This window comes from Camellia sinensis, chromosome 5 (assembly GCF_055761805.1).
Source record: "Camellia sinensis isolate YWXY chromosome 5, ASM5576180v1, whole genome shotgun sequence".
Classification (NCBI taxonomy): domain Eukaryota; kingdom Viridiplantae; phylum Streptophyta; class Magnoliopsida; order Ericales; family Theaceae; genus Camellia; species Camellia sinensis.
Genome location: NC_138965.1, coordinates 135,194,432 through 135,220,221, shown reverse-complemented (window position 1 = coordinate 135,220,221; position 25,790 = coordinate 135,194,432). Strand labels below are relative to the sequence as shown.

At 41.4% G+C, this 25,790-nt stretch overlaps 1 protein-coding gene across 1 annotated transcript; it reads left to right on the top strand.

Moving 5' to 3' along the window:
- Positions 1 to 827: 827 nt before the first annotated feature.
- Positions 828 to 2,081, top strand: LOC145791699 (uncharacterized). The gene has a single exon (XM_082872116.1). It carries the CDS (start codon positions 828 to 830, stop codon positions 2,079 to 2,081), a length of 1,254 nt encoding a protein of 417 aa, XP_082728242.1.
- Positions 2,082 to 25,790: the final 23,709 nt, after the last annotated feature.

The window sequence follows — 25,790 nt, the reverse complement described above, 5'->3', positions numbered from 1 at the left end:
CGAGGCAAATTTGGTGATGACAGACACATGGCCTTAGGCACGAGTCAGGGTTTCCTAAATTCCCCCAAAATAAAATATTTAGGTGGCGACTCTGTATTTAGCAAAGCAGTCCATGTTTGGCATTTCTTTCTTAAAATCAGTTTTTCAAAACGGTTTACCGGATTTGGACTCTTTGATGATTCATCAGTCTTGCATTGCACTCAGCGAGATTAGATAAAGGACCGTGACATTGAGTCCAAATTGTAGTAAGCCCCAATGAACAAAACGGGATTTTTCCCGGGACGTTCGGGGATGTCTACAAGTACCCTCCTCAAAACCTTCGTACTTGGTTAATTGGCAACAAGCAGAATGAGCAACGTCGAGATCATCTAGACCGTACCATCCACCAGAGAGAGCACCGAGCTCTGGATAGAATTGTATCTTCCCCATTCTCTTCAGAAATCGAGGCCATGAGACCTCCCAAGAAATTCACCCCGCCAAAGTTCACGTCGTACGATGGGAAGTCAGACCCATTGACGCACATCAGCCATTATAAACAGATGATGTCCCTATAGAGCTGAGACGAAGCACTGATGTGCAAAGTTCTCCCATCCAGCTTGGGAGAATTCGGGCTTCGATGGTTCGATAGACTCCTCGCTAGATCAATTCATTACTGGAAGCAGCTCTCCGAAGAGTTCTTAGCTAGGTCCGTCTCCAACACTAAGATCCCGAAAGAACCGGATACACTGTTCGATCTCCGAAAGGAATAGGAAGAAACACTGCACAATTATGCTAGGAGGTATTGGGAAAAGTACAATGACTTAGAGGAAAACGTTTGCAGTGAGCAGATGGCTGTTATGTCCTTCAAACATGGTCTGCGCCCGGAAAGTAAGTTGAGACAGTCACTTACCAAGCGCCCAGCCACAGCACTGAAGGATTTGCGTGCCAGGATCGAGCAGTACGCTCGCCTTGAAAATGACCAGATCCCCATCGAGGTAGCATCAGCAGAACAAACTGCTTGGCACAAGAAGAGAACGGACCGAGGGGAGCAACGGGGACTCACAGTGAATAAGTTGGATAAGTCCAAATCTCACGAAGCAGTCGTGACTGTATTCAAGGAACCAATCTATCGTATCTTGGAAAAGATCAAGAGAGAGCCCTTCTTTATTTGGCCGCCGAAAAAGTTGGGAGATCCGGCTCGGCATAATCAGAAGCTCAGATGCACCTATCACCAAGATAGGGGGCATATGACTCAAAATTGCAGAGCACTGAAGCAACACCTGGAAGATCTAGTAGCAGCTGGACACCTCCGAGATTATATTGATCAGGATAAAGCAGTGGCCGAACTAGGGAACCCACCACAAGAACTGAACAACGAGCACCCACCTCCGCTGGTAATAAATGTGATTCATGGAACAACGACCCAGAAGCGCGAAGAGGCACTAGAAGAAGAAATTGCTAAGGCTGTGCAAATTCAGCAGGTTATGTCAGTAGAGCCCGCATTGAAAAAGGTTCGTACAGTACCCAAATCCCTTTTGTGCACTGTTTCGTTTACTAGAAAGGATTTAGAAGGCATACAGCACCCACATACTGATGCATTGATTATAACTGTGGGAATTAGGAAACGGTTTGACGTAAAACGAGTCCTAGTAGATCAAGGCAGTGCAGCAGATATATTGTATTATGACTTGTTCAAAAAGCTCGGTTTCTCTGAGCAGCACCTCACCCCAGTGGCAGCTCCATTAGTCCACTTCAATTCACAGCCAGAATGGCCACTCGGCAGAATAGTGTTGCCAGTTGTGGCAGGAACGAAGACCCTCCAAATAGAGTTTTTAGTCATTAATACACCATCTCCTTACAACGCCATACTTGGCCATCCATGGATTCACCAAATGGAGGTGGTCCCTTCAACCTACCACCAGCTCATCCGTTTCCCACCGGAACACAGAGTAGAGCAGATTTCAGGGGATCAAGTTGCATCCAAACATTGCTTCATGGTGGCAATGAAGGCTAAACAACTTTGCCACCGAGTACAGACAGTGGAAGTGGCCGAACAGCTAGTCCTAGAAGATGAAGGAGAGCCCCAGAGGAAGAGATGGTAGAAGATTTGGAGAAAGTCCTGGTAAAAGAGGATGATCCAGAAAAGTACTTCCTTATCGGTACCTCACTAGGCGCTGATGAGAAACTTCAGCTGCTGGAATTGCTGAAGGAAAATATGGAGGTATTCACATGGTCAACATAGGATACTCCAGGGTTGAACCCATAATTTGCTTGCCACAAACTCAACATCAATCCCTTCGTTCGACCTGTCGTGCAGAAAAGTCAGAGATCCTTAGTTGAGCACACTAAAACGGTGATTGCTGAAGTCGAAAAGCTCCTAGGATCAGCAGCGATTAGAGAAGTTCAGTACCCACAATGGCTATCCAACACAGTTGTGGTCAAGAAGAAGAACAGAAAATGGAGAGTCTGTGTTGATTTCACCTGCATGAACAGTGCTTGTCCCAATGACAGTTTTCCTCTACCTCGCATTGATCAGCTAGTGGATTCAACAGCAGGGCATGAGCGTATGAGCTTTCTAGACGCCTATAGCGGCTATCACCAGATAGCACTGTTCGGCCCAGATCAGGAGAAGACAGCGTTTATCACTCCAAGGGGCACTTATTGCTACAAAGTAATGTTGTTCGGCCTCAAGAAAGTCGGGCAACCTACCAGCGAATGATCACTCAAATGTTCAAGGACCAACTTGGAAAAACCATGGAAGGTTATATAGATGATATGGTAGTGAAAAGCAAGCTCGCTACAAACCACCCTGCAGACTTAAGAGAAATTGTTGATATCCTGAAAAACCATCAACTTCACCTTAATGCCTCGAAATGCATTTTTGGGGTAGGAACAGGGAAGTTCTTAGGGTACATGGTCACTCATAGAGGAATCAAGGCAAATCAGGACCAAATCAAAGTAATACAAGAGCTTGAAGTACCAACAAAGGCTAAAGAGCTACAAAGGTTGGTCGGAATGGTGGCCGCCCTGAATCGGTTCATCAGCAAGTCTTCAGATCGAATGAAGCCCTTCTTCCAGCTACTGAGAAAAAAAGGCAGCATTTGAATGGAGTCCTGAGTGTACCGAAACATTGTAAAGTCTCAAAAGATAACTCAGTACACCACCTATTCTGTCCACTCCAGAACCAGGGGAGGAACTATGCTTATATCTGGCAGTCTCAGACCACGCTGTAAGCGCGGTATTGATTCGAGAAGTTAACAAGGAGTAGAGACTAGTATACTATGTTAGCAAGACTCTACTAGATGCCAAGACACGGTATCTACCCTTGGAAAAACTAGCATACGCACTGCTTATCGTCTCAAGAAAGTTGTAACATTATTTCTAGGGGCATACTATCAATGTCCTTACTGAATTCCCCCTCAGATCTGTCTTCAGTCGAGCTGATTTCTCTGGCCGAACAGCAAAATGGGCGGTAGAGCTTGGTGAGTTTGACATTTGATATCAACCCAAGACAGCAATCAAGGCCCAGGTCTTGGCGGATTTCATCGCAAAATTCGCTCTTACCCAGAGTACCGAACCTGAGAACTCCAGTTCGGCACAGGCGCCATGCACCACCGAACTAGGAAAACAATGTGCTTCAAAAGCATGGAAACTCTTTATTGGAAACATCTGGCAGCTCTATGTTGACGGATCAGGCTCTTAGGCTCGGCTGGAAGGTTTCTAACAATAAGGCAGAATACGAAGCACTGTTGGCTGGCTTACGCAGTGCCAAACACTTCAGTGCAGAGCAACTTCTTGTTTTCAGCGACTCCCAATTGGTGGTAAACCGGCTTTCCGGGGTCTATGAAGCACGAGACAAACGAATGGCTATGTATGCAGGCAAGGCCAAGGATCTACTCAAAAAATTTTGATCCATACGAGTGGAACGGATCAGTTGGGACAAAAACAGCCATGCTGATGCTCTGGCCTGCCTCGACTCATCAGTAGATACCAAAGACGCTAGAAAAGTTTGGGTTGAGTTCATGCTAGAACCAAGTATTGCATCTCCAGTCCTCTACAGCAACCTAGAGCCAAGTTGGATGGATCTGAAACTTGCTTTTCTAAAAGCTGGCACTCTCCCCGAAGATAAAAAGGAAGCCAACAAAATCCGACATAGGTCAGCTCAGTTTTAGGTCTCACCATCTGAGAAGCTATATAGACGTTCCTATCTCGGTCCTTACCTTTTATGTGTGCATCCAAATTTGGTCAAAAATGTTCTCTACAAAATTCATGATGGGATTTGTGGATGCCACGTTGGCTGAAGGTCACTGGCACATCGAGCCCTCACTCACGGGTACTGGTGGTCGCGGATGCAACAAGATGCACAGTAGTACGTACAGAAGTGCGATAAATATCAGAGGTTTGCTCCACTAATTCATCAGCCAGCCAAAACTCTCACTCCACTCACTAGCTCATGGCCCTTTGCCCAATAGGGTCTGGATAGTGTCGAACCATTGGCACGAGGCACTGGGAACAGGCGATTCTTCATTGCTGCAACTGACTATTTCACTAAGTGGGTTGAAGTCGAAGCCCTGGCAAGTATCAAAGAAGCAGACACAAAGCGGTTTGTCATGAGGAACGTCGTGGTCCGTTTCGGCATCCCGCAGGTACTGATTGCAGATAATGGAACATAGTTTGATGGAAAGATCTTCAGAAAATTTTGTGCCGACCTCAAAACCGAATATCAGAACTCTTCTCCAGGCCACCCACAAAGTAATGGGCAAGAAGAAGCGTCGAACAAAACCATCATCAACGGAATAAAGAAGCGGCTCGAACATGCAAAAGGAAAATGGGTTAAAGAGTTACTCCACGAACTATGGGCTTATCGAACTACAGCACAACGCTCAACGGGAGAAACACCTTACTTTCTAACTTATGGAATAGAGGCCGTTATCCCACTCAAAGTAGGTCTCCCAACCCTTCGGTCTGAACTGTTTGAAAGCACAAGTAATGAGGAAGCAATTGCACAAGCACTAGATATGGCAGAAGGCCGACGAGAAGCCGCATGGATCAGACTTGTAGCATATCAGCAGCAGTAGCTCATCAAAAGTTTCAACCAAAAAGTTTTCCCAAGACAATTCACATTTGGAGAGCCAGTTTTGAGGAAAGTTATAGATCACAAAAGGGTGCCTGGTGAAGGAAAACTTGGGCCTAACTGGGAAGGTCCATACAAAGTCACAATTGTTGCTGGAAATGGAGCTTGCTACCTAGAGTATCTCAAAGGCAGAGCCATACCTCGGCCCTGGAATGTAACAAATCTCAAGAAATACTATCAATAGAATTATTCCCCAACTTCTCTATCAGAATGTAAAGACATTTATCTTTTGACCAATGCAAATGCTTCCCCACTTCTCTCAAATTTATCAAATTTTTGTAATCAGCTTTGATGTTTATCAAACGAAATTAGCTTTGGTACTTACCAAATGGAAATAGTTTTGATGTTCATCAAACGGAGTTAGCTTTGGTACTTACCAAACGGGAATGGCTTTGATGTTTATCAAACGGCATTAGCTTTGATGTTTATCAAACGGAGTTAGCTTTGGTACTTACCAAATGGAAATAGCTTTGATGTTTATCAAATGGCATTAGCTTTGATGTTTATCAAATGAACTCAGCTTTGGTCTTAACCCAAACGAACTTAGTTTCAGAACGACTGAACAGAATTTAATTTTAGTTTGCACTCAAACGTGCCAAGTGGAATTGTTTGGTGGAATTACGTTTGGCAACTAAATTGGACTTTAGCTAAGTGGAATTGCTTGGTGAAAACCGCACTAACATATTTCAGGTAAACATCTTTGAGTCCACAGAATTTCTTAAGTATCGTCACATCAACATTTCAGTATTGCTGCATACAAAAAGAGTTGGAACAAACTTGGCTAAACTCTATCAAGAGCAAATTTCCAGCACCGATCTTACTCAACTCCAGGCGGGGACAAACAATTGTTTCTTTCAAACCAACCTGGACCTGAGTAAGACATCTCTTTATACCTTTATCCCATTCAAATGCAATTATGCTATCAAAGTTATAACAGAATTAAGCAGCTCTACCTAAAGAGCATAATCATCAGTACCGATCTTACTTAGCTCTTGGTGGGGGCAAACAATTGTTTTTCAGAACCAACCTGGACCTAAATAAGACCCTCTTCTTTCATTACAAAACCAAGCACAGCCATGCAACATATTCGTTAACCAGACCAAGCATCTATTCGGCCCTGAGGTCCCAACAGTGCTCGGCTGAGGGCAAACAGTACAGAAAACATTTAGACGTAAAAGCAAGAAAGCATCAGATTGCAAAATCAAAAGGAAAATTCCATCATCCAACAAAGGCACAGATGGTCTCATAACCAGAAACAAAGAAAAGAAGAAAAAATGTCTTGACAAACATAAGGGGGCAACTCGTCAAAGAAGACCGAGCCGCAGTACATCAGAAACTTGATAACAAGAGAAACTCAGAAAAAGCAGAAACTTTGAATCATTCCAAAGAAGACTTTGGCTTTCATCAACGGAAGGAACCTCAAGAGCAGCGTCCACAATCTTGTCCAGGCCGTCTTGGGGAGGAAAAGTAGAGGCAGCTCCAAGTTCTTGAGAAGTAGAAGCTTCCTAAACCACATTTCCCATGGCTCCAGCCTCCAAGGTTCCATCCCCTGCAACATTCACCGTCTTAATGGCAACATCACTTTCCTGAGTCGTGTTTGCAGAATCTATTTCCGGAAAAACCTCAACTGGAAGAACTGCAGGGGTAGAGGCAATCTTTGAACCCAAGGACCTTGAGGAAACTGGGATATCCTAAAACAAAGGAGAACCTTTAGGAACCTGAGCAGCAGCTAGAGCACTTGACCAACCCTTCAGAAAGAGCTTGTCCCGCAGCACCAGCACCTCCTCTTTATAGGCAACCCCAGCCTCATCCCAACCTTGTTGCCAATACTTGGCCTCCAACGTAGAACACTTAGCAACCATCACCGCGATAACGGCCTCCAGCTCTGCCACTTTTCCTTCAAGTTGGGCCTGCACGCCAATGGCAGCCTCTTTTGACTTTTCAGCTGAGGCAACAACCTTGTTCAGACGAAATGTGTAGACACCCCAATTTTGACCGGCCCTAAGACTTGGGCGCTTTCTTTTGATTACCCAATGATGACAATTAGAATGTGTTTCTCACAGAATCCTCAGTAAGAGAGATGGAATTTGAACTTTAATCCCAACCTTCACCACTATGGCCCAATTGTTTTAAACTACTAAATATTTTATTAGTTTAGTATTTTGTAATTTTGCATAATTTTATGTGTTTGTTCATATTTTTGGTATTTTTATATAAAATTGGTATAAATTATATATTTTATATATATAAAAGAAAATAATAAAACAAATTATATTATGTGTTTAATATTATTATATTATATGTTTAGTATTTTGGTATAAATTATATATTTTATATATTATTTTAATTATATTATATATATTATAAAAGAAAAATAATAAAAAATATATTGATGTCGGCATGCCGACATCTCAACTGAACATATATATATATATATATTATATAAAATGCATATAGATGATAGTAATATAATATTTATATTATTATAATTATATTATATTATTATATCATTATAATGTGCCTATATAAGGAGGGAGAGGCTCAGTTGAGGGAGAGGGTCTGAAGAAAAAAAAAGGAAAGGAAAAGAAAAACAAGAAGAAAAAAGGAAAAGTCTAAGAGAATCAAAAGGAGAGGAGGGAGGCTAATCAGAAAGAGAAAAAAGAAAAAAGGGGGAAGGGTCTGAGAATTAGATTAGAGAATCAGAGAGGGAAAAAAGAAGTGGTGCGAGAGAGTTTGAGAAGAGAGAGAGGGAAAATAAAATACTTTCTTTGATATTTTTATTTACATTTCATCAATACACCATTCAAAAATCAACCACTAAAGCTGTAATTCTAAATTTTGGACTGAGAATTGAGAGCACATTCCACAGATTTGAGGGTAATCAAAAGAAAGTTTGTGACTCAGAAAATTCATCATTTCCCCAAAAGGTGAGTTTTCTCAAATTTTCATTTAATTTAAAAATGTAATATAATTTGTTTAAATACTTCATTTACTTATTTTCATAACTGTTTTTTTTTATCACTTTAATGGGAAGGCTGCACCACCTACATATCTGCTGTAATTTAAATATTGTATATAAACTGTTGTAATTTATTACTTTAAATAATTTACCTCATCGGATGAATAGTAACCTCCGGCGGTGAATAGTACCTCCGGCTATTTAATTTTGCCCCATTTCTATAGCTTAATTTCAGCACTATTGTATGCTATTTAGGGGGCTGTTTAATTTATTTCAATAATTTACGTTTTAAATATCAAGTTTGTTTGTACTAACCAATTAATCAATTTCGCATAATCATCTTTGCAACCTCCCTCCATTCTTTGCTTATTTCGATTAAAAAGTTGTGAAAAATTAAGATTGTGGTTCAAGTATAAGAAATGAACTCTTCCATGCTTAATGGTTTAATCTCTTCGGAGGTTCATTACCAAAGATATAAAACGTTCTATGCTTAATGGTTTAATCTCTTTGGAGATTCACTACCAAAGGCATAAAACGTTTTATGCTTAGGAGGTTCATTACCAAAGGTATAAAATGCATTATGCTTAATGGTTTAATCTCTTTGGAGATTCACTACCAAAGGCCTAAAACGTTTTATGCTTAAAAGGTTCATTACCAAAAGTATACAACGTTCTATGCTTACTGATTTAATCTCTTAGGAGATTTACTACCAAAAGCATAAAACGCTCTATACTTAACGGTTTAAATTCTTTGGAGATTCACTACCCCAAATGTATACATGTTCTTATACTAAAGCACAATCTTTTATTTTTCATTTCTCTTTATTCATCAGTGTGTTTACTTTTAAGGGACTAATTGACCCTTAGAAATCACAAAGGAAAGTGTCATTATCACTTATTATCAAGTTTGGATTTCAAGTCATTATCACTCAAGTTTGAGTTTTTCTAAGTTATTATCACTCTTTTGAGTTTGACTAGTCCTTGTTGCACATCTTGAATTTGACTTGGAATCCCTTATCGCTTGTAAATAAGTTTGACTCTTCCTTTGTAATTTCCCCCGAAGAAAATTTTCTCGGCTTAAGTTGATGCTTGTTTCTCTTTATTGCATTTTGGACTTAGTGGACGTAAATATCACTTTTACACAAACAGGAGAAAAGATAAAGAAATGGAAAGGTAATAAAAAAGGCTAATAAAATTAGTTAAAATTGGATTATAACCGACATAAAGAACCAATATGATTAATTGAATTCGGTCGGACGTTATATCGAGTTTATTGAGTCAGGGCTTATTGTAATAAATTAGATAGCCCCTTTCATTTATTATTTATTCGGTTTTGTAATAATTATTTATTCGAACATTTGGACATTCGGACCCTCCTTCGCGAGGACAAATATGTAATAAGTTGTATGTCTTCCAACCCCCATTCTTTCTCCCTTTTATTTCATTGCTTATGATGGTTAGGTTAGGGACATCATATTTTCAAATTAGCATTTCCATAACTTGCATCCATTCGTTTTGCATGCATAAAAGTTCGGCTCATCATATTAGTCAAATGTCAAATGCAAACTCTTTACTTGAATACATGCTCTATCACATGCCTTGAATTGACTCGCATGCCATGTTAGTAGCCGAGCTTATTACTTGCACGTTGTATGTGTTGCATTAGCCATATCGCATTAATTAGGATCATGTATTTTTTCTAACTATTTACTTTCTTTTGACTGGCCTTCGGACATAAGGTAAGTTTTTATGCTTTAGCATATTGCATAAGTGTGATTGCTGTCATATCAAACATACTACCATGGGGCTAAATGCTTACCTGATATACCTGTTTGAATACCTGTGGATGAAGGCTAATCACTTGAATTAAGATACTTTGATTTATGTATATATGAGATCACCATTTTCAGTGATACATATCCAAAACATTTTTTTCAAAACAAACATGGAATCAAACGTTCCAACTTTTCGTGAAATTAGTCTATACTTGTATGTTACATATAGAACAAGGGCATATACTGTACATAAAAACCACATCATGATTAGTAGAGGCCGATCTTTGATCGGGTGAGTGGGGTGTTCAATTATTGACCTTCCCCTCTCATACTTAAGTTCCCGAACCAAGACACTTTGGTAATGACAGACTAATGGCCTTTGGCACGAGTCATGGGTTTCCTAAATCTCCCAAAATAAATATTTAGGTGGCGACTCTGATATCTGGCAAAGTAGTCCATTTTTTGGCATTTGATTCAAACATCGATTTTCCAAAAGAAATTGCTGGATTTGGACTCTTTTTGTGTTTTCACTATTTCACATTGCACTTGTGAAATCAGAATCAGAACCAACACACAAGTGGAGTCCGAACTGTAAAGGCTATTCATTCTTCCGAAAGGGAGCGCGAAAAGCCGAGCTACAGTTTCTGGCGACTCTGCTGGGGAATTAAAGAACTTGACTCAAATTTCATGATGTAAAATTTTATCTACATATATATGTTCTTTGCATTGCATTTGCATTGGTGCGCCTAAGTCCCTGTGTTTGCCATCTATTATTCTTGGACGGTCTGCCAGAGGCTTGCCTACAAGGCTTGCCAAAAGGCTAACCGGTCATGGGCTCTGTCAAGTTGGGAACACAACCCTTGGATCTGGATTACCACTGTACCGTTTGATCCTCCTTTCATTTCTCGGTGTTAGGTGTGAGAGGTATATTAGGTAGTCTTGCTGAGGTACCCTTTGTGACTATTTGACCTAATGCATATAGTACGCTGTAGTGACCATTCAAATTAGGATAGGATGCTACCCGTACACGATGTTATGAAACCACTTGCTTGAAATAGTGCAACCTAGATCATGTCAAAATCTGGACAGGGTAACCCTACCTCCTCATAGGGGTGTTTTGGTTCTTTTTATGTGGTATGTGCTTTTATAGTGAAATATACAGGGTTGTTCATAGCAGTGGTACAAATAAGCAATCAGTCTGAGAACAAAGTTTAGTGGGGATCATAGTTCAACTACATGTTGTGATTAATTGAGAATTGGGGCCAAAGTGCTATCTGTTTTTTTAAAAAATGTTTTCTTTCTTTCTTTTTGCTAGGTAGTTTTTTATCATAACTTCAGAAAGACTCAATATCCCCCAAGTTGTTTGGACTCGTTCTCGTAGGCTTTGTAAAACACAAGATCTTGTTGACGGTCAGCTAGTGTTAGTTTCTCTCCCGCCGGTCACTCGACGAAGAAAGAACAAACCGGCATCAACACCAGTACAAAGCACTCTACAAACACCTATTCGTAGCCGCAATTCACCAATATCTCACCCACCTATAAGAATGGCATAGAACACAGAAGAAATTAGTGCCATGATGGCAACTTTGAGAACCATGGATCAAAGGTTAGCTGCACAAGATGAAGTCATCGCTGATCTGCGACGCCCATCTAGGGCATCTGCATCTGCATCTATTGTACATCCGGTCCCGATTGCCCAGCCAAATCCTGATCTCCCTCCACTACTGGAAACTCCTCAGGTTCCAGATCCTCAGAAGATGTTTCCAAGAGCTTCAGCTTACAGACCTCCGGTACAACCTCCTACGGGAACCATTCCCTTCGATATGAATGAAGTTGATCCAGCCATGATCAAAATTGCTAGGCTTGAGAAAGCCTTGAAGAAATCCCAGGGTTTCAATTCAATTCTCGACGTTGAGGATGGGTACACTGAGGCTTCAGTCAGGTTGCCAGAAAAATTCAAAATGCCTCACATCGATAGATTTGATGGGAGCGGGGATTTGATTGTGCATGTCCACCTATTTTTAGATGTGTTGAGACCCATGGGTTTATCTAGGGCACAAAAACTCTCATTATTTAGAAGGACCTTGTCAGATGTAGTGGCCATCTGGTATGCCAAACTAGAGGACTCAACGGAGTGGAATTGGGAAGAACTGTCTGAGGGGTTTGTTAACCAATACTCATACAATACTCAGATAGAAGTAGCAATCAGTGAGCTGGAAGCAACCACTCAGAACCCTAAAGAACCCTTCATTGACTTTGTGGCAAGATGGAGGGCAAAGGCAGCCAGAAGGACGAGCAGACCTTCTGAAAGAGAACAAGTCAAGTTAGTGGTCCAAAACCTCGAGCCAGACATGTTGTAGAGATAATAGTGGCACCGTTGTCCACATTTGCTTCCTTATATGAGTTAGGGTTTCAAATTGAGAGCGCCTTCAAAAAGGGCATCATCCACAGAACAAGTGAACCTGCAAAAAAGCCATTCACTCGGAGTACCAATACTAGTACTAGCACTATTCCGCGGTCTGCAGATGTCAGTACCATAGCTACATCATCGACCAAGATGGTCGATCCCTTTGCTGCTGCCACAAACTCACAAACTGCACAAAATAGTCAACCTTGGCACCAAAGATCTTTTACCCCCCTCCATGCGAGTCCAACCCGTGCCCTCAAGGTGTTGATGGACAAGGGGCATCTCAAGCCTCTTGATTCTTGCCCTCTCACAGACCCACTACCAGCTAGGCACGACCCAACCCAATATTGTACTTTTCACCAACAATATGGCCATCATACAGATTCATGCTATCGTCTACGTTATGAGATTCAGAATCTCATTGACAACAAAGTCATCGCCCCTCCTAAACCAAATGTGACAACCAACCCACTTCCTACACATAACCAAGTTCCTTTCCCCAGAAATATTAACCATATTCAAACACTACCACCTACCTTCAACCCTAGCACATATATTATCTCGCCCCACCTACCAAAACCGGAGGTGGTTATTCCAGAAAGCACGAACATGTGCATGATAGACTTAACCCCACAAATCCAACCCAAGCATGTGGTAACAAGAACAAAGAAAGGGAAGAATACACCAAAGATTGGGCTGTCTAATACCTGTGGCATAGAAAAGAGGGCCTCACTTGCAGAGGAGTATGATCCCAGTTTATACATTGTGGCCATTAATCAACCAAAACCAGTGGTCCTATTGCCATATGTGCTCAGTGTCAATGCTATCGGGGAAGGCCAGTCAGGGCAACATCAAAACGATTGGTCTGAACAAGGCCGAAATGACTTGGCCAAATTGGAAGAAAATCTAGTTCAGATAGAAGAAGACCTAGCCAACTTCTACTTCTTTGAAGAAGAGGAAACAAACAGTGTTTAGATAGGCTGGTTGGATTCAAGTCAGCCGGAAACAAACAATGGTTGGTTTGGTGACGAAGAGCTAGATGAGATGAAACAGACAAAAGGGGTCAAGGAGGAAAAAGTCGAGACCACATCCATTACTAGTCCAGAACAAGTGCTAGAACAATTCCAGCAGGAGAGAATGAAAGAAATTCAAGGGAAGAAGACCTTGCCAAAAACCAAAACCATAGTGAGAAAGGAAAGGTATGTTGTTGAGAGGCGTGATGTGAACATGCTCCAAGTAAAGTCTGATAAAAGCTTGGACATGACTGCCGAAGAGTGGTGGGAAGATAATGATCTGAGTCATGCATACACAAACGAATGGTGGAAATCCAATACCCCAACGATACGTGGTATACAGTCGAAATCAATAACATGACCCGGAGTGGTCGATACTTCAAACCTGCGGCTGTAGATCAACCAGAGTCCTCTAACAAAGAAGTTGATAACACCAGAGAGAAGGACTGTGAAGACAACTTGGTTTTGAAACAGCTCAAGAAGATTCAGGCATGTATCTCAATCTGGGGATTGATAATGGCTTCCCGGGAACATAGGCAAGCATTACTAGAGGCAATGAATCACACCAAACTTCCTATTGACACTACCGCTGATCAACTGGTGTCGTTAGTCACATCCAGCGATGTTACGCTAGTGATATCTTTCACAGATAAAAGCTGCCACCTGAGGGTGCCAACCACAATCGGCCCTTGTATGTAACTCTGGAGAGCTGAAAGAAGTGGATTCCAGTAGTATTAGTAGATACTGGATAGGCGATCAATGTGTGTCCGGCACGGACTGCTTATGCCATAGGTTTGAGGCCTGTTGACTTCACACCCACAACTCAAGCCATCTGAGCTTATGACAATACAAGCTGGGATGCCATAGGAACATTCAAGAGCCATATCCTGATCGGCCCGTCCGAACATGAGGTAGAATTCCATGTAATTGATGTTCCAGCTACCTTCAATCTACTGTTGGGAAGGCCTTGGCTGCATCAGATAAAAGCTGTGTCATCAACAGTCCATCAGTTGGTGAAATACCCTTTCAAAGGTGGGATTGCTAAGATGTACGGTAATTCATCGATCCACCGTCCCCAGGGAACTGCCACACCAGTGTTGGAAATCGTACACGGGAAAGAAGATGTATTCCTCTCAGGCTTCTCACTAATAGAAGCCCGGGTAGTCTAATCTATCATGGCAGAAGCTGACAGAATCTATGTGAGTGCTCAGTCCATCTACATGATGAATAAACAGGGGCATATGCCTGGATCGGGACTAGGCAGAAGTGGCAGGCAAGGAGGCACTGTTACCAAGGAGCTGATTCACAACCCCCATGCTTTTGGGCTGGGATACAAACCTACTGCTGAGGATTGGCAAAGGAAGTGGGCTGAGTTGAGAGGAAGAATTAAAGCAAAGAAGGATGGAAAACAATATGAGTTAGTTCACAAACCAATGCGAGGAACCTTGAATGGACGTTTTGTTCACCAAGGAGAAGATTTCCCCTTTTATGGATTTCCAGAGCCTTGGTTTGACCAGGAGATGAAGACAATCTATCCCGGGTTCGAGATCTTCTTTGGGGACTAGTTACCAGAAGAGGAAGATGAGCAGATGGACCTAAGTATTAATACAAGTCAAGGTAGGACTGTAACTGTGAAAGTTGAAGAAGAAAAACTATTGGAAAAAACACTGACTGACCTACTAGCAAATTCTACTATCGGAACTGAGTCTGACAACTTGGGGGATAGTTTTACTGTCTCAATGATCGGGGATAAACCAGAAGCGGATTTCTCTAAACTTATTGTGGATGCATCTGAGGCTCCACACCTAATCTGGAAATTTGAAAAGGGCATCATCAACAGTTCTGAATCGGATAATAAGTCCGAATCTGATTCCATCGAGTCTGTAGAGTCGGAGTCAGATTCGAGTTCTTCTGAGTCTGGTACTTCTGGGAGTGGTAACCCGGATGCCAAAGTCCTGTCAAAGTCTTCTTTTAGTTTTTCTTTTGAGTCAACTATAACCGAGGACCCAGACTTTACTAATGGGAATGTCGTAGAGTTTGCTTACTTCTCTGTGCCTTTAGTTTGTTGCACTGATCTTGATTTTCAAAATTTTGACTTAAACGAAGAGGAAGAAATTCCTCGGGCTTTGAAAAATTTGGTTGACCAAGAAGAGGAAAGGCGCATTAAGCCATGCACAAATGAAATCACTGTAATTAATGTGGGTATTGAAGAGGATCCCCGTTTGGTCTAGATCGGATCCACGATGTCTTCGGAGGAACGCGAGTATTTAATCGCTTTATTAAAATATTTCAAAGATGTTTTCGCGTGGTCCTACGAAGACATGCCTATAATAGATCCTGAGATTGTACAGCACTGGATCCCTCTTAATCCCGAGGCCCAACCAGTCAAACAGAAACTGCGCAGGGTTCGCCCAGATTGGGCATTAAAGATCAAAGAGGAGGTCAGCAAACAGATTGATACAAGTTTCTTGATGGTATCTGAATACCCGACTTGGTTGGCTAATATCATTCTGGTTGCAAAGAAGGATGGAAAAATTAGGGTCTGCGTCGAGTTCTGGGATCTAAATAGAGCAAGTCCGAAAGATGATTTTCCATTGCCACACATCGATGAACTGGTAGACTTCACAGCTGGCCATGCTTTGCTTTCATTCATGGATGGATTTTCCGGGTATAATCAGATTTCGACGGCACCGGAGGACAGAGAGAAAACTGCTTTCACCACGCCGTGGGGTACCTACTGTTATAGAGTTATGCCTCTTGGACTGAAAAATGATGGGGCTACATATCAGTGGGCTGCAACCACCATTTTGCATGACATGATCCACAAGGAGGTTAAGGTGTATGTGGACGATATGATCGTCAAGTCTAAAGAGCGAAAAGGTCACTACACTGCACTGGAAAAATTCTTTGAGCGGATCAAGGAGTATAGACTGAGGTTAAACCCACAGAAAAGCACCTTCGGGGTAACTGTTGGAAAAATGTTGGGATTTCTGATTACACAAAAGGGAATTGAAGTAGATCCCTCCAAAATCGAAGCCATCGTAGAAATGCCACCACCAAGGACTGAAAAGGAGGTACGCAGCTTTTTGGGTAAGGTGCAATTCATAAGACGGTTTATCTCAAAATTAACCTTGACTTATGAACCACTGTTTGGTCTAGGGCTGTCAATGGATCAGATTTAATCCGAATCCGACCCGAATCTGATCTGATAATCCGAATCCGTTTAATCCGTTTATTAATCGGATTGAATATGCAAAAAATCTGACCCGACCCGATAATCCGATAATCCAATCTGATTATTCTCGATTTGAATGAAAAAAACACAAAATGAAAAAAAAAAAATCAAATTATATAAAATTGTAGCTCAATAAATAAATAAATGGATCGGATCGGATTATCGGATCGGATATCCGAAATCGTCAGATTCGGATTCGGATATCTATAATTGGATATAGACTAAACGGATTCGGGTCGGATTCGGGTTTGTCTTAATCGGATTCAGATTCGGATTTTGACAGATCCAATCCGAATCCGATCTATTTATAGGCCTAGTTTGGTCTGTTGAAGAAAGGAAAGAAATTCCAATGGGATGATCGGTGTCAGTTCGCCTTCGAACAGGTTAAGCAGTACCTTCAGAATCCTCCTGCATTGCCGCCACCAGAACCGGGGAAACCATTAATCTTGTATTTATCAGTAACAAATTCAACCATGGGGTGTATGCTAGCGCAAGAATCAGAAGTGAAGGTGGAGAAGGCCATCTATTATCTAAGCAAGAAGATGTTATAATATGAAACTTGCTACACTCCTCTCGAGAAAGCTTCCTTAGCTTTGGTTTGGGCAACGAGGAAGTTGAGACACTACCTTTAGCTCATTCTGTAATTCTGGTTTCGGGCTTAGATCCTATCAATTATCTTTTTGAGAAACCAGCACTTACGGGTAGGCTAGCTCGTTGGTTGCTTCTTCTCTCCAAGTTTGACCTCAAGTATGTTACACGCAAATCAGTCAAAGGGAGAGCTGTAGCGGAATTTCTGGCGGATCACCCAGTAGAAGGAGATGATGAAGCAGTGGAGTATCTATTCCCAGATGAAGACATCCTGCAGATAGAAGAGGAACCATGGACAATGTACTTTGACGGAGTGTCTAATTAGTATGGCTATGGGATCAGTGTGTTGCTCATAGCACCCGATGATTCACACATACCTTTAGCCTTCAAACTCCGGTTTAAAGTATCCAACAATGAAGCAGAATACGAAGCGTGTATTGCTGGTTTGGAAGGTGCCCTAGAACTAGGGGCAATAAGATTGGATGTTATCGGAGATTCAAATTTGGTTGTCTCAAGCTAACGGAGATTGGCGGGTTAAGGAAGAGAAAATAAAGGTTTATCATCAGGCCCTAGATGTGTTAATTCCGGGGTTTGAGAAATTGACATTCACGCATTTGCTCAAAGAGAACAACCGATTTGCTGATGCGTTGGCAACTTTATCCTCCATGGTGGACATTCCGCTTGGAGTGAAGATGCGCCCAATCATCATTGAACAGAAGTATACGCCGGCATATGAAACCATCACCATGATAGATGAGGTTCAAGACACGAACCCTTGGTATTATGACATCTGGAATTTTCTAGACAAAGAGGCGTACCCACCAGGGGCAAGTACCAAGGACAAAAGGGGAATACGGCGTCTAGCCATCCAATTCATCATCTGTGGAAATAAGTTGTACAAAATAGGCCATCTGGGAATGCATAAGTTGTGTGTTGAAGAAGGAGAATCAAGGCGCCTTATGGAAGCTATCCACGGAGGAGAGTGCGGAGCTCATATGAATGGTGTGATGCTAGCTCAGAAAATCCTTAGACAAGGCTACTACTGGTCAACCATGGAGGAGGACTGTATTGGCTTTGTGCGGTGATGCCACAAATGTCAGATCCATGCCAATCGCATGAACATTCCACCGTCGAAACTTTACAATATGACTTCACCATGGCCTTTCTCAATCTGGGGAATTGACGTTATCGGTGCAGTCACGCCAAAGGGGTCAAACGGGTATGAGTTCATTTTGGTAGCAATCGACTCCTTCACAAAGTGGGTGGAGGCCCAATCCTATGCCGTTCTAAAGGCGTCGTATGTGGCTAAGTTCATCAAGAACAACATCATCTGTTGGTATGGAGTGCCCAACGAGATCATCTCAAATAATGGCTTGCATTTCAAGAAAGAGGTGATAGACTTGCTTGAGAAATATAACGTGGCTTTCCGTAAATCATCAACATATAGGCCGCAGACCAATGGAGCTGTTGAGGCTGCAAACAAAAACATTAAGAGAATTTTGCAAAAAATGGTTGAGACCTATAGAGACTGGCCGGAGAAACTTCCATTCGCACTCTGGGGTTACAGAACGTCGATCCGAACATTTACAAGAGCAACCCCTTATTCTCTGAGACGGAAGCTGTTCTGCCAATCGAGATTGAAGTACCGTCGCTAAGAGTTATGGTTGAGTGTCAGATAGCGGAGGCTGACTGGCAACAAAGTAGATTTGAAGAATTGATGTTGTTTGACGAGAGGAGGTTGAAGGCATTGTATCATATCTAAGGTTACCAGCGTAGAATTGCGAGGGCTTTTAACAAGAAAGTCAAGTCCAGAAATCTTAAGAAAGGAGAAATGGTGCTCAAAGACAACCGAGCCCCCATCCATGACCCTAGGGGCAAGTTCAGACCCAATTGGACTGGCCCTTATATCATCAAGTCAATCTGGTCCGGAGAAGCAATTATTCTTATGGATTTGGATGGCCTAGAGTTTTCTCAACCGATCAACATGGACAGGTTGAAGAAATATTATCCTTAAGATGCTCGCTAGGCCGAAAACCCGAAAAGGCGACCTAGGCAAAAGTTAGAGCATAAAAAATAAAAATAAATTAGAAATAAAGAAACACTGAGCTCGCAAGGCCGAAAACCCGAAAGGGCAACCTTGGCAAAAGTTAGAGCGCAAAATAAGAGAATAAATACTCGAGTGAACCTTCTCCGAACTACGTAAGGCCTGATTCTCATCTTTGGGATACGTAGGCAACTTCATCCCGAAGTTCGACCATCAATATTTTTCAACCCAACTGTCCTGTTCATCTAGTTTAATCAATCCGTCATTCTCCACCGTTTGTCGACTTGGTTATGATCTTCTGATTTGGGGCTGTACAGCCTTAGGATTAATTCCATATGTATCCAGTGGTGACCATTTCCAAGAAAAAAAAACAAAAAATAAAAAACAAAAAACAAAAAAACAAAAAAATTGTTTTGAAAAGTTTTAATTCAATATTTGTTGTTTTTCTCAAAACTTTACCATTTACGACACAAAAGGAAACTTTTCAATACTCACTTTAATTTTATTGATTTATCACAAGTACATTCTCCAAACCAAAGTTGATTTTACATAAAAACTTGAAAAGAAAAGTCAAAGCAATAAACTAGGGGCATAGATGAGTCAAGTGTTAGTTCTTCATCTCTTTTTCATGCCTGTGAAGTTTCTGTAACCGAGGTCGGCCTAATTTGTTCCTCATCTTTGAGCTAAACCAAGTATTCGTTAGGAAGGATGGAACTGAAAGTAAGGGCAGGTGCCAGGAATTCTCTCGTATTCCAAGCACTGAGGTACCGAGGCAAGTACGAACCACGAACGGGAAATGAAACTGGGTACTTTGTCCCTTCATCCGGACAAATCTGATCATGTCCAAACTGGCGTCTAAACCTGAATGGAAAATAGAATACACAGTGTATAAGGCCAATCAATTGTATACCCGGTTGCCGGGACATGCTGTAACTCATCTTAGCCAAGTTAAGCCAGGGGCTACGCCAAGCAATGTCAGCTGCAGATCTGTTGTGCATCCAGTCACACCACATTCCCTCTGAGGAGAACTCCACTAGCTGTGGACGAAGAAAATAAGTCCTGGCCGAGTACTCGGGGCAAGGATCCACCACTTTCAGCTTATCCATCAACCATATCTGGGGAAAGAGATGAAAAATAAGAGAGATAAAAGAATAGCGAGATGTACGTTGAGAGAAAAGTAAGAAAAGGGTTTTGAGAGAAGAAAAAAAAAAGAAAAAGATTGAATGCCAAGTGATGTAAGGATCATAAATAAGGAGGGCAGGAAACAATACCTGGAGAAGTAATGGACTCCCTGCAAATCAAGTAGTTTCTCCCCGTTGAAAAGCATCCAAACCCATCAAAGTCTCGGCCAACACTAAGCCCATACAACGCTTACCCTCCTTAAGGCATTAGGCTACTTCAATTAGTTTAATGCTAACTCCACCGCGACTAGGGGCAAGAAGGAAGTGTGCGAGTAAGCATAAGCAAAGGGCATGCTAACGATAACCTCGCCAAAGGAGGTTGTCTTTGTCACAGGTGATGGAAAACCGACAAATCAAATCTGGAATATCTAGTTCCCCATTATAAGCCAAGGATCGAGCTTCATATAAGGTAAGCCCACACATTCGTCCTAAAGCTTGAGCATGGCCAAAACAGGGTTGAAGCATGATTTCTTTATCACATTGAGATTCCATCAATGCTTGAAATTCTTCGAGTGACGGACACATCTCTTTTGAACCAAAACAAAATATATGTGTGATTGGATTCCAGCACCGAGCAGCAGCATGGAGAAATGGAAAGCAAAGTGAAGTGCAGCTCAACAGAAAAAGAGCATTTAGGCTGAAAGCGCGAAAGTTCATCTTTTCCGAGCCATCCAAAGTGGTTATCCAGTCTTGGAGCCTATTAGTGTGCAACATCTTCATTTTGAGAGCAAAATGTAAAACCTTGCTCTTCTACCAGAAACAACATTATGGGAGTACCATTTATAGAATTTAGATGGAGTAGTGATGATAGCCTTTAGTGGTGGGTGGGCCAAACATTGTGTTGTAGTTGTGGATTTGTCCTCTTGTGTCCTTTTGTCCTCTTGTGTTGTGGTTGTATTTTGAGTCTTATTTTATTACCAAGTCTTTTGTTTAATATGTTCAAGTTGTTTTCATTATGTTTCTTTTATTATCAAGTCGTAGTTTTTTCATTTTGTCTGGTTGATATTATTATCCGATTCATGAACCAATTCAAGCGCAAGTGTTCTTCAAAGATTATCATGCAAGTGTTATCCGGTCATCATATGCAAACACAGTACAAGATATTTGCAAGAAGAGATCATCCACAATAACACTTGATACAACTAGCGGGTCCAACCCCAATCATTGTTTTGCAAAATAAAAAAACAAAAGAGAAGTCTTTCAAAAAGAAAATAGTCTATCTGAAGCTAGTGTTTAAACTACAAAGCAAATATAAAAAATAAAAAAAATGAAAAAAAAGGGGCGTTTTGGTTGGAATTTTAGTTTATCTAAAATAAGAAAAAAAAAGAAAGGGTTTTTATTTATCTAAAAAATAATGAATGAAAAAAAGAAGAAAAAAAAAGGAGAAAGGGTTTTTATTTGTCTAAAAAAAAATTGAATGAAAAAGAAAAAAGGAGAAAGCATTTTATTTTTGTTTTGTTTTGTTTTCGTTTCTTTTGTCTCGATAGGTCGTAATTTAATTTGTGTGTATTACAGTCACAACAAAATTTTGTTTCTGTTTTGTTTTGTTCAACAAAAAAAACAAAAACAAAAAACAAAAAACAAAGATAAAAATAAAAATAAAAATAAAAATAAAATCAAAAATTGGTTTTGTGTTCATTTTGTGTCCATTTTATTTGCAAGTGTGTTTTGCCTAATTTCAGTTCATTGAGTTTTCTTTTACGCTTTCAGTAATAGGTTCAAATTGTTCGATTTGAAATACAACCATTTCTAACATCTAAATCTTCAAACCATTCTGATTTACCATTCGGATTCACAAACAAACTCGTTTTATTAATTTCAGGGATTAACCCCGATCATATTTGTACAAAATATATATAGAAAAAAAAAAAAAAACAAACCCAGAAAAAAAAAAGAAAAAAAAAAAGAGAAAACAAAAAAGGAAAGAGAGAGAGAGTAGCATTTTCTCAGTTTTTCGACAGCAACTCGGCAATGAAGATTACAACTGGCTTCATTTGCACACAGCTTCGTTGCCTGACTTTACCATCACCTGCCTTGCATCATCTTTACTCCGTCGAAGCTCTTGAAGACTCTGTCTCAGCCTTGGTAGAGCTTCCGAAGGAGATTATTCCTCGCCAGCCATCAAATTGGTTGTGCGAAGAAACTCCGAATTGAGGTGACCTGTCGTTTCAGCTCTTTGCTCTGCTTTTTCAGTGCACTAATTTCTACTTGAGCGTCTTTGTACATACGTTGAAGGAAGGAGAGTTGTGCATGTAACTGATGTACTTCACACGTCTTGTTCTGTAGTCGACGGGACAAGTTGGAGACCGCAATCACGGTCTCCACACATGACCTCATCATATACGAGTTTGCTTCGATGTCAGACTGTGCCGCCATGATTTGTTCAACTGACATCGCTGGAAAATTAAAAACAGGGGAAGAGGAGGAGCCCGTGGTTGAGGTTCAGGGGAGTCAGAATCGGTCATCTCTATCGTGGACTCGTTCAGGTCTGGAAAAAGAGTGGGGGAACCGTGTGAGGAAGTCATGGCAGAGGAGGGTAATGCAAAAGAAAGAGGTTGCAAAGTGATGGCAGAGAAAGTTTGCAGGCTTTTGCTCTGCCTCTCCCTCTCGCAAGCCTCAACTTAAGAAGAGAGCGAAGAAGAAGACAAAGAGGGAGAAAGGCTGAGACGATCATTGACAAACGGGGCAGGATTGGATAGCCTATCAGTCAGGCACCGCGATTATTGAAATCGCACGACAAACACGACACTCGAAGAAGATGAAGGAAGAGAGAATGAGACAAAATAGGAGAGGCGGGAGAGTAGCATATATATGTGTATATGTATTGTATATTTATGTATTATATACATTTATTCGACTATTTTTGTCACAAGAATGACTTTGTGAAGTGGTCTGATTCGGCGTTTGAGGGTTGAAAGGCTAAGCCTGAGGTCAGGGGTTCGAACCCCACATTGAGTGTTTCTCTATTTTGTTTTGATTTTGGTTTTATGTATATATATCTCATATACCTATGTATTATATATATATTTTTTGAATATTTTGTCATAGGAGTGGCGTGGCACAATGGTTGAAGGACCCAGAGACTAAGCTTGAGGTCAGGGGTTCGAAACCCCGTATTCTTACATCCATGCATTTTTTGTTTTTCCTTTCTTTTTTGCGTGTTTGAAGTATGTGTGCCGACGTCAGCAAACGGAATATGCTTCTCAGTAACGGCATCTTCCCGCTGACGGCTGCAAATAGAATGTTCCCTACCTGTGTATATGTCACGACCCAAACCTGTCCCTATGGGTTTAGCATCACAACCGGCCAGTAATCCGTGATTACCGAAGGCCTGCTTAACAGTAATGATAGTAATACAGAGTAAAGAGGCTGGCGGAAATCAAAACAGTAAATAAAAGGTGTCCAATGAGCTGTAACAGTCTGAATGCAAAAAGACTTTTATAAACAAACCACATTCATAACCAAAACATATATACATGCGACATATATACAAACATCCATGTCAGGGACCAAACCCCTAACCAACTGTACAGTGCAAGTCTTAAACAGTTAATACAAAACAGAGACAAAAAATATGGTGGATCTAAAACACCCCAACACAGCCTTGGCTTGGCAGCACTTGGAACTTCGAGGTGAGGCACAATGGTTGGCTTGACAAAACAAGAGCTAACCCGACGCTCCTAGCTCCGGTCCGGTGCCTGGACACCTACATATATATATAAACAGTGAGTTAAAGCCCAGTGAATAACAAATGCGTAAAGAGATTAAGAATGAATGTCCTTTCAGTAACAAATCAGTTATATGTGGTACTGTAGACGTCCCTGAACGCCCCGGGAGGAACGGGTCCCCCATTCCGTTCGATATTGGGCTCACTACAGTTCGGACTCTCAATTTGTCACGGTTCTAAATCTGAACCAAAGAGTCCCAATCCGGCAAATCGTTTTGAGAAAACAGATTTTGAAAGAAGTGCCAAACATGGACTGCTTTGCCAGATACAGAGTCGCCACCTAAATATTTTATTTTGGGGAAATTTAGGAAACCCTGACTCGTTTGCCTAAGGCCACGTGTCCGTCATCACCAAAGTTGCCTCGGCTCGGGAACTTGGGTACGATTGGGGAAGGTCACTTCGTGAGCACCCCCGCTCGCCCGATCAAAGATCGGCCTCTACTAACCATGATATCTATTTTTGAAAACATTATGCGTTCTTATTCCGGTTATTAGCCTAGATTTACTATATGATGCGCACAGCATACAAGTATAGACTGGATCGCCTGAATTGGAACAAAACATTTCATGTTTGTTTGTTTGAAAATGGTTTGATGGTGCTACTCGCAAGTAGGCTAAGACGTGGATTTGCCACCCTCAGGTGGGCTTAGAAAACATGATTTTGCCACTATCTAGTGGGCTTTAAAACTCACAATTAATGAATTGTTCCAATTCAAATAACCCAATCTTCACCCACAGGCATTCAGGCAGTTTATATCACATAAGCACATAGCCTCATGGTAAGCATGCTATCATGGCATTCACTCACACGCATGCAAGGATGCTAAAGCATAAAACTTACCGAGTACTCCAAGCCAAAACAGAAGCGAATTAGAAATCCATGCATGATCTTAATTATACGAAAATGCCTAATGCAACACATGCAAAAATGCAACTATAGCAGGCTGGGCTATTCTAAACATGGCATATGAAATGCTACAGCTAACATGTATTGGAATTGAAAATACAATGCAGTTAGTATGATGCGCCGAGCCCGGTGCATGCAAAACAGATGAATGAATGCAAACATGCTATCATACTGTATGCTAATTGAAACATGCCCTAATCTAACCATCATAAGCGGGTAAATAAAAGGGAGAAAGACGTGGGGTTGGAAGACATACATCACACACACGCACACTTATTACAACATTGCCCTCGCGCAGAGGGTCCGAATAAATAATATACAGTCCCAAATGAATAATTACAGTCCAAATATGTACAAAACCCTAATTAATTAACAAATTAAATTAGGAAAGCAATAAATTGGCATGCAAGCCAGGGACTGCCTCAAATCTGCTCCGGATGATGAATGATGCATGCTCGGGTTGCCTTGTGCGGAGAATCCCTCGCGATGCCCAGTTTGCCTCTGTTTGCAATTGTTCTTGGAATGCGTGCCAAGCTCCGGAAGGCTGTCGATTTCTGATTTGTTGCAATAGAGAGCAACAAAGGGGCATGGCAAAGTATTTTCACATATGTATGCATGACTACTCTTCAGGGAGTGTAGTCCTCGGTCCTCGTGCCACCAATCATGCATATCGATGCATGATGGCCGAGGAGTCGAATTGCACGACTCAATATGAAATGAATGCACATATAAACACAACAAAACCTAAACTCCATCATGGATAATCCGGAGTGTCGGTGACTGGGAATTGAGACACGTTCCGTCACTCGAAGTACGAAACGTCCCTCGTTTCCCGTGCTCGGG